Below are 13,504 nucleotides of genomic sequence, written 5' to 3'. Positions count from 1 at the left end.
ACAGTACAGCAAAAACAACACAATCAAAGGAACCGTTTGCTACGCCGAATGCTGGCGCACACATTAATGTGCACAAGCTTTTTTATTTATCAGAACGACGGATTGAATTTTGTTTGCATTCTCAATTATACGCGCTCATTGTGGAAATTTCATAAAATTTCGTGAGTTATATAACTTTTACGGCGTGTGATTGGAATGAAATCCTTCAGTGAAGAAGTACGAAGGTTTTCCATAGTGAAAATAAGTGCCCGGCGAAGTAAGTCATACAAGGGGGCGGGGGCGGTAAAAAACTTGTATCGTTAAGTGGTGTGGCTCAGTCGATAGCTAAGCATTTCTCTCAAATCGTATTCGTCCATCCGATTTCGGTGAAAAAGTTCAAAGTGGATAATTGAACTGATGTTATTTATCGAAATACAGTACTTTTATTGTAGTGTACGAACCATAACAGCTTTCTCAAAGTTACACTTGGAAAGGTAAGTTTGAATATCCGCCGTAGTGGAACATTTTAAGTTTGATACGACGAATAATAGCGCTTACGACGAAGTAGAACGAAATCCTATATGTCAAATCTCAATAATTGATATGCCAATTTTCCTTCGAAAACTTACCCGTCCTTCACTCTTCCAGTAGACGAAGAACCCATACTCGTCCACTTTGAATGTGCAGCCCGGTTCGAACTCGTTATTATCCTTATCCTCGTACCACCGGTCGAAGACGCAACCGGCCTGCAGAGCCTCCGGAACCGGAATCTGCCAGTTGAACTCGAATCGCTTTGTCATGGTGCTTCCTCGGTTCGCTTAACGATGACGACTAGTTGTTGTGAGATCTGCAAGAAAGACACCGAAAAGGACCAGTTAATGAAATTTGCTTCCTCCAATAATGGTTTTAATTAATGGATTATTGATAAAACGGTAAGTGGGATTTGGCGCGCGCGTTGATCAAATTTCCGAAGCTGCTACCCGATAGGTTTTTGCGGTACTGCCGCGTACGCTCCTCCTCCGGCAAGGTCATTTAGGGTATCTTGTTCGAATATTGATCTCACCAAACATATGAAGTAGAAGGATGGAATGAATAACGGAACAATTTCCCTTTCAATATGAAGCAGAGTGTCACACACTAATAGACAAACGCTTGTTCCACATAGGAGTAACAGGACCAATTTGATAACCAAAATGTTGTACGTAAAAGGCCAATTATGAAACATTATGGTGATTTCTAGTTCAATATATGTTCAAAATAATATGATCTATGCTGTTACAGCTTATTGATGTATAGCAACATGAATAAGCTGCAAAAGCATAGATCATATTGTTTTGAACATGTTTGATTTAGAAATCACAATTTGTTTCATAATAGGGTTCTAAAGCCCTGTTCCAATTTTAGTACTGAACGCCTAAGTTTTAGTCAAAAACAAATGTTTACTCAATTTTAAATGTTTTTTGATGGTTTAAGTCCAAAAAACATTTTTATAGATTTTGTCACACCCCTTGGTTTAAACTTAAATTTTGGGTATATATATTTGTTTTTCATATCCCTTCCGAAATGTCAGAAAGCAATTACCCCAGTGTTAAAACTAAAAGCCCTGAGGCATTTTTGTCGACAAAGTGAACGTCAAACATGATAAAAAAAGTCAAGGTTCATATTTGGAACCATTTTTAAAATTAAACTTTAAACATGCTATAGCCGTTATTTGAGTTGCAAGAACATGCTCTTTCGTATTGTTAAATAAAAACAAGAATTCATTAAACATTTTAGGACCCAAAAGACCATTTATTATTACAAACAAAAATTATATAAAGATGCTCATACACAGAAGCTCTTCTGTATCTACAGTAGCACTACTAGAAGAAACTATTTTTTACTAAACTAGATGGAGGAAGAATCATTAAATATGTTTTTTTTACATCAATCGAAAGCTTTTGGAAGAAATATGAAAGTTTTGCAGAAATAAGATTTTGACTCGTGTTTTGCCTGCGCCATGAAGCTAGTGCTAGGAAGAAAAATTAGAAATAGTGCTACTACAGGCACATGTGTTCCTATAGTGGCTCAAGCGAAATTGAATAAAAAAAAATATTTTTCGTAAGTTTCATAATATCACTACATAACCCAGATAAAAAGTTTTCCCATGAAGTAAAAATAATACCGCTGGATATATTATTTGATATTGAGCTTGAACTTGTGCTTGCCAGTATGATTGCAACATCAATACCTCCCATTCCACTCATTGGAGTGCATTTAACCAACAATGGATTGATGTTACATTTAAAACTGACCCACAGTAGAGCGGATGTACCCCTACATCTACGCCAGTTCATGCGGTAGGTATATGGGTAAGGTAATAATATGGCAGAGAGGCTTGCTTTTGGTTAGCAGACTGCCTATGTATCAGGCGTGCATCAACATTATATATAGAAGAATTGAAGCGTGGAAACGGTTTCATGTCCGTCTCTGATTCTAGCAATTGGTATAGACAAACAAAGTACTTGGAAAGGGACGGACCTAGGATTGAATTCATGACCTTCAGCTTATGATGCAAAAGCGGTAGTTATTAGACCACCAACTCCGTCTCTTATAAAGCACACCATTGAGTATCTCTTAAAATAAAAAGCATTTAAAAATTCACAAAAAAATCAATTTTAAACCAGAAATTTGTTCCGGTTACTCCTATGGGCGTTCGCCCGAAAGCGAAGAGCCCGCACAAGTGCCGGCATGGACCTCCCCTCACGCTCCTTATTGGTGATAATTAAATAAATCAAACAGCAAGTTTATTAAATTAAACATTACAACCGTCGTCCCGTGCCGGTTTGGCATATAGTACACGACGCATGTCGGTTGTCACGTTTGCTCCCCTGTCGGTCGGTCGATAGTACTTGCATAGTGTGCCATGAAAAACACTCGGTACTGTCAGTGGGAAAGCGGATGTGGTCGTAGGAGGCGGTAATCGATCTCTTCAACAGAGCGCATAAAAAGCAGCAAATGAACGAACGGCAAAACCGTGTATCAATTTTGTCGTCATATTTATTGCATTATGACAGGGAGCGGAAGCTACGGTTCGAAATTGGATTTGACAGGGAGATTGACGTGGATGCGGAAGTAATTGGGCGATAGTGATTTACATTTTTCTTTTTGAATTACCATATGCTAATATGGTAGTGGGCCTAAATTGAATGGAAATCCGACAGTATTTTGATTCATTGTATTTTATAAATGTCAATTTCAAGTCATTGCCAATTTATAAAAGTTCAAAAACTTTATAACCCAAGAAGTCAAGTTTTGTTTTAAATTTTTTCATTAAAAGAACATATCCAGCTACACAAATTGCGTAAACGCTACCTTTTCCGAGTTGCATGAGTTTTTGCACATGTATGAGTACTAGGGCGATTCAAATTTTGAAAATGTTTGAAGATCCAATCTCCCATATGCCCCTTTGCCATCCTTACCATAAAAATAGTGCTCTTTCTAGGTGGTGATTTGGTGGCCCAAAGACAATGTAGGTTTATATGGAAATTACAATGGAGAAAGTTTGAGATATGTTCCATACACGCTAGTACTGTAATGTAAGTAGAAATTTATCATCCCATATTGGAAACTCATTCTTCAAGTCACAGGTTCCACAATTCTCTTAACGATTCATTTATCGCGCTCCAAGGTGAATATTTTATGAAATTATGATTTTCAATGCAAAACGTCTAAGAACATCTTCAAAAGCACTTTCAGGGATCTTTGTGAAAAACTGTAAAAAAACTTTAGATATTTTGTTAGAAATTCTTTCTTGAGATCTTTTAACACTAACACTATTAAGTCCTGAAAAACTCCATTTTCTAGAGAATTCCAGGAATATCTATCCAAAATTAACTTCAAGTTTTTTTCATTTCAGAAATTCTTTCAGGAAGTTTTCCAATGAATTTTCTAATAGGGTCGGTGTTCCCTTAGTCGACAGTCCCCTATAGTCGCACTAGTGGCTTTTTACGGCCGTTTTGCTATAAATCTTTTCTAAAGATTTTTTGAACTGAAGGCCAGGAGCAGGAAAAAATCTGAAATTCACTCTACAGTAGCCAAACAAAGCCAATCACAGTCAGCGAAGCCAGTGAAACTCACGCCTATCGCTGCTGTAGGCAACATGCCTTGAAAATTGCAAAACACCCGTTGCTAAGGGCAACCCAAAATCACTGTAGAAAATGTTCTATTTCCCGCATTTGGACACTAACGTTTCAGAAAATTCATGCATCCAACATAGGCTACTTGATGAGATTCACGTTTTTGAACTACTGTACTGAGAAGAGCTACGTGATTTTCGCGAAATTCAAGCCTACTACTTTACCATTCCCAGCACTGCCATTGATACACAGCTTCATTTTGTTCATAAATGATCGAGATAATTAGTTTTGCTTAAAATTTGAACTGCATCGCGCCTATAGTAAACCTATTATTCCTGTAGTAGAACTACTGAGAGAAACTATTTTTTATTATACGAAATACTTGATGAATTTAAAACATTTTTTTCAAATTACGGAAGTTTTTGATCCACACTTTGTAGGAAAAATATAAAAGTTTTGTAAAAATACGGAAACGGGGCCTTTCCCAATTTGCTCTTTCGTGCTATTAAATGAAAACAAGATTTCATTAAACATTTTAGGACCCTATTCCAGGAAAATCTATCCAAAAGAGTGTTTGATCCTTTGACCTTGTTGCTTGCTCCTGCGGGGGCGGGCAACGAGGGCAGGATCGAACATGTCGCGCGTCGCACAGTGGCCCAAAGCTGGTCAAAAGTCAAAAAAATGAAGTTTGCAAATTCCTTCTCGAATATTTTTCCTTGATTTCTTCAGTATTGAATAACAACTCCCCAAAGTTTCAGATCGATCGGTGTATATTTCGATTTTTCACAGCATGTGACCTGGAGAGATGTCAGCTTAAATTGACCCTTTTGAGTTTTTCAAATTTCGTGAAGATTGTTCTATATAAATTGCAGTTTCTGTACTAAATCATAACCAAATCTTTCTCAACCGGTCTCATTCGAAAGAATATACCTTAGGCTTTGTTTTGAAGATATTTCAAACCATATTTGACATGTTTACCATATGAGAATGTTAAGAAGTGTATAACATGGAGCTCCTTCGAAAATAAGGCATTTTTTCAAAGGTAGTGCAAGTTATCTGGGAAACGCTCTAAAATGATCATTTACCCCTCAATGTTTGGCAAATGTTCCATAATATTCAATGTACTATGGCCTTACTTGCGCTTTTTTGCGCCATTTTAAGAAAAAAATATTTTTTAGTTACACTGCGAATCAGCCCATAAGACCATCAAACTTGTCGCATTTTTTCCATTATAAGCTCCCGAATAGATTCAAAAACCACCTCGAGCTTGCGTAAGATATTCAACTTCAAATTGGCATCGAAATAATGACGGTTGATTCGATTTTGATCTGAATACGGATTTCATTGATTGAATTAAAAAAATGAGCTATTTTAAACTAATTCTCAAATGTACTGGAAATATCGATTTTCTGTTTCAGAGACTATTTCTATCAAATTACGTCTAAAAATCATGTTTTGTCAAATAATTAGCATTTTTGAACGTTTTGAGTGATATTTGTACTTTTGGCCAGCATTTGTATGGGATGTGGCCACTGTGCGTCGTCGCGTTAGAGTGCTTCAAGCTTAGTCTTGAAGAGACGACCATCGTGTTTTATTTCTATTGTACTAATAATAAGTTCTTTTTCAGAAGTGATCAGGTAAATCAAAAATCAGGTAAATGCAAAATAAATACATATTATTATTTCCATTACCAAAAATGCTCTGAATTATCGAATTGAGCTGATCCTTATATACACCCTACCCTACTAACACAATCCCCCTATCCCGTGACGTCGATGAAGATAGTTTGGGTTCCCTGTATCTTCTTAAGTAGACGTTGAACTAACATTCCTTCCCTTCCCCTAGTGATTGTGAGGACGTGGCCAGGTGTACAATGTGATGCTTGTTTTGTGTATTTCTATTATGTCGAAAAAGACGTTCATCCCAAACATTTGTTTGCGACACAACATATAGATTTCTCAAAATCAATAGAGTTGATTATTTGTACAACCACCCACGATTTGTATAGTCGTTAATGCTATGCTATGCTTCTTCTTCTTCTTCTTTCTGGCGTTACGTCCCCACTGGGACAGAGCCTGCTTCTCAGATTAATGTTCTTATGAGCACTTCCACAGTTATTAACTGAGAGCTTTCTTTGCCGATTGACCATTTTTGCATGTGTATATCGTGTGGCAGGTACGAAGATACTCTATGCCCTTGGAATCGAGAAAATTTCCTTTACGAAAAGATCCTCGACCAGCGGGATTCGAACCCACGACCCTCAGCATGGTCTTGCTGAATAGCTGCGCGTTTACCGCTACGGCTATCTGGGCCCCCAATGCTATGCTATTCCAGGAAAATCTATCCAAAAGTATTTTCAGGGTTTTTTACTTCAGAAATTCTTTCAGGAAGTTTTCCAAGGAATTTTCTGAAAATTTACTTAACAGATATTTATGGAAGTAATGTCTTAAGTCTTTTTCTTAGATTCCGCGAAATAAATTTTTGTAGTGTTCTTAACTATGAAAATAAAACCCGAAGGATGCGTTGAATGAAGCCCTGAAAATTGTATTTTCCTTTGGTCTATTTTCTTATGTATTGGGATGAATTCGTGATGTTGTAGATGAACTTTGGTTTATTATCTGAAGGAAACCAAACCATAATACCTTAGGTATTTCTTGATAAATTCTTGGCACGCTGGCTTTATATAATTTTTTGATGAAGTTTTTAGGAAATCCCTAAAATAAGCTCCAGCGAGGATTTGTAACATTTTCTAATGGCTTTTTTCATAGAGATTTTCAATTGTCATAGTCACGTGAAATTCATGACACTTACCAGCCCTGCACAGGTTACTCAGAACAAGCCAAGGAACAAGCACAGGTTATTAAGGATATCCAGAGAAATTGGATATTTGAAGGACTTAATTCTGCCCATAAAGGCATAACTGTCTCATATGGAATTAGTATGCATTGAGAAAACAGCGCTCAAAGTTTGATGTTTGCATTTTCATACAAATGTTCATAATTTTCTAGTAAATTTTTGAATGCAATATTCATTTAGCTGCACCCCACAGAAAACTCAATTTGCTAATATTGATCAGTAAAAAATATAAAGTTGAACATAATTCCAGTTTTGCAGTTGCTATTGGGGTTCAAAGTTCATATAGAGACTGTTATGTCTTTATTTTTCAATATGGGACTGCACCAACTTCATATTTATCCACAACATTTTCAAACAAAGTGTATACATTTCCATATGCCTAGTGAAGTGCATATTAAAACATGAATGTTGCGATGAAAAAAGGTGTTGGTTTGAAAACCAATATGGGACAGTTATGCTTTTATGGGCAGTAATGGGGTTAGGATAAATTTCGAAAGCAATACTTTGAAGAATAACTGAAGATATTTGACGAAGTGATTTGTAAAAAGTATAATTCCCAAAGCGTTATTATGGGTGTCCAAGATATAATGCATAATCTCTTCATGCTACAAAGAGGAGTTCCCGATGGTTGGATCTTAGAATAATACAGTCGGATCTCCTATTAAATGCATTCCTATAACGTGCACTTCTATTACGCTCACTCCTATAAGACACACCAGGACGTTATAGGAGACCCAGGGCTTATGGGATTTCATCACTTTGGGGGTGTCGTTGAATATCTCGTATGCCAAAAGAGATAGCACAGTACTGTCTTCGGTGAAGTTTCAGTACTAAGTACGATCTACCTTTAGGAGTTGAGGATCATCCTTTTAGTTGAGAACTTGGCCGGTAGGGGCGCTTTTTCTGATTTGCACTATATGCACCATGAGGGATAAGAATGTAAAATTTTGTAACATATGATATCTCTGAATCCTGATGTTTTGGAAGGTTGGTGTCTTCGGAAGAGTTGTTCAGTAGCTCAAGGGCTAACATGTGGTGGTCATTCTAATACGGAATTACGCCACCAGGCGGCGCTAGTGGGCATGGAATTTTTGTTTTGCGCATAGTTCAGTTGCCTGACCACTTAGAAAAATGGCGTCTTCGGCAAAGTTGCTCAGTATCACAAGGGCTAACATCATTTGAGCCGAAAGTTTCGAAATTTTGCCACTAGGCGGCGCTAGTGAGCAAATATTTTTTGTTTTGCGGATAGCTCAGTAACCTGACCACTTAGAAAGATGGCGTCTTGGGCAAAGTTGCTCAGTATCACAAGGGCTAACATTGTTTGAGCCGAAAGTTTCGAAATTTTGCCACTAGGCGGCGCTAGTGAGCCAAGAATTTTTGTTTTGCGCATAGCTCAGTAGCCTGACCACTTAGAACGATGGCGACTTCGGCAAAGTTGCTCTGTATCACAAGGGCTAACACTATTTGAGCCGAAAATTTCGACATTTTGCCACTTGGCGACGCTAGTGAGCAAATAGTTTTTGTTTTGCGGATAGCTCAGTAGCCTGACCACTTAGAAAGATGGCGTCTTCGGCAAAGTTGCTCAGTATCACAAGGGCTAACATTATTTGAGCCGAATGTTTCGAGATTTTACATATACGTAGAAATCGGGAGAAAAAGTTTTTTTATAGGATTGAATTATCGTTATGAAAAAGAAGGTTTATATCTTAAAAATATTCAAACAAGAGTGTCGTGTAACTAAAGAGATAAGGCCAGTCATAGTTATCTCATTAAGATTGTTAGCGAATGGATTTCCCAAGTTATTTGTAATGACTGACATTCCAATATAACTTCATTTCTATCCAATCCATACCTTGGAAAATGTTCAAGAAATGAAGTTCATGCAATGACGAAATAAAAATAAACATACATATTTTTTTCTTTGGTTCATATAAAAAGCTAAAGATCACATATTTGAGTAGTAAACGGATCCTCACTCATTCTCATATCAAATAATTGATCAATTTTTTTCCCAATCCGTCAAAAATACTAGGATACTAGCCATACTTTTATCCGATTGTAAAAAATAATGTATAAATTTTTCTCCAGGCACTTTTACTTAAACGTGACAATGCGAGGAAAATCGATAGCCTAGTGTCATACTGAACAACTTTGGTCAGGCTACTGAGCTATCCGCAAAACAAAAATTCTTCGCTCACTAGCGCCGCCTAGTGGCAAAATTTCGAAACTTTCGGCTCTAACAATGTTAGCCCTTGCGATACTGAGCAACTTTGCCGAAGATGCCAACTTTCTAAGTGGTCAGACTACTGAGCTATCCACGAAATAAAAATTCCTTGCTCACTAGCGCCGCTTAGTGGCAAAATTTCGAAACTTTCGGCTCAAATAATGTTAGCCCTTGTGATACAGAGCAATTTTGCCGAAGACGCCATCTTTCTAAGTGGTCAGGCTACTGTGCTATCCGCGAAACAAAAATTCCATGCCCACTAGCGCCGCCTGGTGGCGTAATTCCATATCAGAATGACCACCACATGTCAGCCCTTGAGCTACTGAACAACTCTTCCGAAGACACCAACCTTCCAAAACATCAGGTTTCAGAGATATCATATGTTTCAAAATTTTGCATTCTTATCCCTCATGGTTCATATAGTGCAAAACAGAAAAAGCGCCCCTACCGCCCAAGTTCTCAACTAAAAGGATGATCCTCAACTCCTAAAGGTAGATCGTACTTAGCACTGAAACTTCGCCGAAGACAGTACTGTGCTATCTCTTTTGGCATACGAGATATTCAACGACACCCCCAAAGTGATGAAATCCCATAAGCCCTGGGTCTCCTATAACGCAGATTCCTATTGCGCCCCCCAACCATGTGTCTAATAGGAGACCTGACTGTACTTGGAGGAATCCCAAAAAACTTTGCAATATTTAGAGAAATTATTTATAAAATATTTACAAAGATTTTTAGGAAATTATAGATTTTTCCTATTGCCCCCCTGCAGAGAATGGCAGAAAACTCGGAGCGGTGCAAAATATGCATGTGCGGCACCCGACTTTTGCGTGCGTCTCCTGTTTTTGTTGAGTGACACAAAAGAAGGTGCGAGTATTGCCACAACTGTGTGAGAGACAAAAGATAGCTCCAGCTCTTCTCTTTAAAACTCTTGGAGTAAAGCACAATGTGCTTCGTTTGGTGCTTTTCATTGGAAACATTATCGAGAACGAATGTGACTGACGGTGGTGTCGAATCACTTTTTGCTTGCTCTACACTTCAAAATCATTTTAGGGTTTATTCACAAATTTCATAACGCCAAAAATGGCCATTTTTGAAACCCACCCACCCCCTCGTAACTCATATTTGTGGTGAAGTGTTCCTATAGTGGAGGATCCCATAAGAAAACAACGGATACCGCAACTATAGGAACGCAAATTAAAAATATATCGCAAGTAAAGGAACAGTGTAGGTACTATTTTTAACTGACATGCCGTTGATTACTGCGATGAAATCATTTTTCTCATTAAGTTAATGGTCGTTTCTTCCCGTTACAACATTAATATGTTCATCAATATTGCTTCTTAAATTTAAGCGATTAAATGAATATCAATCGTGCTTAGTACCTCCACTATTGGTACATCTACCCTGTGTGTGAGACGAAATCATGTATGATTTATGAAGTAAACAAACGTTTGTGTGATTCGTTTGAGAGTGGCGTCCATCCGTACTCCGTCATCAAAGCAAAGTGATGTTTTGTTTTTAATTTGAATCGTGGTTTACGGCTAACCAGCCGAGTGGAAGTTTAACAACTACCGAAAAGCTAAACATTACATATAATTTGCAATTGGATTAGATGGACAAATTGATGTGAAGATTTGCGAAAAAGTTACACATCTTCTCAGTGAGAATCGAACTCACGACTCCCCGATCTCTAGTTGGGGCGCGTTAACTACTACGCCATGAGAGGACTCATGAACGCAGAAGTTAACCTGAATTCGATTTCAGCTCAATAATCACGTGGTTCTTTTTCGCAAAGTGCACCTCTTTCGTGCTGCACCGAAAGAGTTTTGAGTCACACCCTATCCCTGCCCCCCTGTGCTATGTTCATGTCTACTAACACTGTCTCTCCATGGACATGTACTCATATCCTATTCTAACTTGTGCACGGTGTATAAGGTAATATTTTATTCTTAGTTTGGCCAAATATTTCAAATTTAAGGTGAAAATGAATCGAAGCCAAACCTCAAATTTTCAAGAGCACGGATCTGGAGAACCGAACACCCATTTAAGCTGAAAACTTAATCGATTAGTCACCTTCAGCGAGTGACCAATCGATTGAGTTTTCAGCTTAAAAGGATGTTTGGTTCTCCAGATCCGTGCTCTTGAAAATTTGAGGTATGGCTTCGATTCATCTTCACCTTAAATTTAATTTCAAGCCAATATTGTAGTTTGTAATTCTCTACATTATTTCTTTGAATTTTCTAAACTTATTTGAATAAAACAATGTTTTAAAATTAATGTCAAAGAGGTTAGTATTGATAATAAATCTTCGAGATGTTTAGTAGAATACCTATAAGTAGATGAAAAACCGAATTTAGTACTATACCATTTAATTCCACTAGAGTTTGTATCCTTTGACAGTACACGACACTGAAGACGGCCTTACAGTTGAGGTCGAAATACGCGTATCTGTCAAAGGTTAGTATTGTTTTTTTTTCATAAATTTTCAGACTATTTGATATACATTACTGAACTCCAATCTCAATCAGAATCTCACGACATCAAAGCACTATGGGCCATATCAAAATTTCGCGACAAAATTCCAAACACCTCCATAATTAACGAAAATCAACCTAAAAGTAATACAAACTAAAGAAAGCATGAAAAAGACGTGTTTGGAACAACTGAGATGCATTTTGAATTGAATTGAGCATGTTTGCAAGGATTATAAATATTTGGAAAAATATCTTAATTAAAGCATTATTAATTGAAATTCGCTCATACTTCATATTACAAAATATATAGTACATATTCAAATACATAATTCATACATTTGAAGATACACTATAAAGATTCTCAGAATAGTTGAAAAATTTCTTAAAAATTTGATCATAGTGGTTATAGTTGTTTAGAATGCAATGGGAACTATTTATTTGATATATTTAGTTTTTTTTTTGGCAGTACATTTGCATTCAATTCATCATTTGCTCTATTTAAATTTTATAACGCATTGTTTTCACTGTACATAATCTATAACAAAGCCATAAAATCATCAGAGAGTCATAAAGCCTGTCCACGTTAAATTTCGGACACCCAAATAATGGCAGCAAAAAAAAGTTACTCATAATTCAACAAAAACAATTGTTTATTTCAGAATAAAAGAGTTATATCTACAAAATAAACAGTTGACAAGAATGTTAATCCTTCTTTCTGTAAAATTCTGTGGTACACCCGCCATCCGTGTCTGAAATTTATCGTGGACAGGCTTTATAGGCATGGTTCAAAATGGAACAAGATAACATGAATTACATATTTGAAGATGCTATGTAAAACAGCAGGTGAAAATTCACATTGTTCGAAGCGTTTCAATCACATTCGCTTTCGAAACATTATTGTTATATATATATATATATATATATATATATATATATATATATATATATATATTAGCTGTAATGGAGGCCTTACTAGATGTGTTAAAACATCAGAGTAGCTGGTTTACACCAGCTTCTGGAATCCATTATATGATTACAAGCAGCAAACTATTAAAGGAGAATCATGATATTTTGTCCAGATCTGTATTTAATTGATTTTAAATTGAAATAAATTTAGTAAAGTTCTTAATCTTCATTTTCTTTCAAAGAATTTAGATGATTCGTTTATGCATAATTGAATAGTTCATATAATTAAACTACTAACATTCTCTCGACAACATTACGATTAAGTTTCCGATATTTCTGGCAGCCATTTGAAAGGATTAAAATGATTTTTTTTAATATTCTTCATTGATGACCGTTGACCTGGCCATTTGATGCCGTCTTTTTATTTTCTTTTACCCTTTTAAACTGTATTTCTCTTATATTCCTCTTATATTACAACGTAGTTAAGGAAGATAGTATAGGAGATTGCTTATTTATTTTATAATTTATTTGGAAATATCATTCCCTCTTAGTGAACCATCAAATTTAAATACGAGCAAAAATTTTCGATGTTTATACCAGAGTTGCTCGCTGTCACTATCAACGCTTAAAATTTGCTGATTTGTACAGGCCGACTGCGATACAATTCGGATCAATCTATATCACATCAACATCATGCTGTCTACTCCATCACCAGTGCATTGATGGCGATCGACTATGGATATCACTGATGGGCTAAGTTTAGCCTTTAATTAAGCACATAAAATGGCAATTTATCAGTACGATATTTTTGACAGTGCTACAGGTAGTTTGAAACAATGTGTTGGTCACTGAAAAACATTAATAGCATGGATAATTACCACGTGATCACTCATTCTGAAGTGATGATGATCTAGAGTGCGATGTCGCATCACTGCTGTTGGTTG

At 36.6% G+C, this 13,504-nt stretch overlaps 1 protein-coding gene across 3 annotated transcripts in view; it reads right to left on the bottom strand.

Annotated features, from left to right (window-relative positions):
* LOC5571895 (1-phosphatidylinositol 4,5-bisphosphate phosphodiesterase) overlaps nucleotides 1–13,504 on the bottom strand; it is a 365,353-nt gene that overhangs the window by 150,567 nt on the left and 201,282 nt on the right. For all 3 annotated transcript variants that reach the window (XR_002501399.1, XM_001653754.2, XM_021850418.1), the window contains exon 2: nucleotides 609–826. Coding sequence is in view for 2 of the 3 variants with exons in the window: in XM_001653754.2 (XP_001653804.1) it covers nucleotides 609–779 (171 nt within the window). In the remaining variant the exon portion in view is untranslated. The remainder of the gene's footprint in view (nucleotides 1–608; nucleotides 827–13,504) is intronic.

This window comes from Aedes aegypti, chromosome 3, assembly GCF_002204515.2.
Source record: "Aedes aegypti strain LVP_AGWG chromosome 3, AaegL5.0 Primary Assembly, whole genome shotgun sequence".
Classification (NCBI taxonomy): domain Eukaryota; kingdom Metazoa; phylum Arthropoda; class Insecta; order Diptera; family Culicidae; genus Aedes; species Aedes aegypti.
Note: the sequence above shows the minus strand (reverse complement) of the source record. Positions and strands in the feature narration are given on the sequence as shown.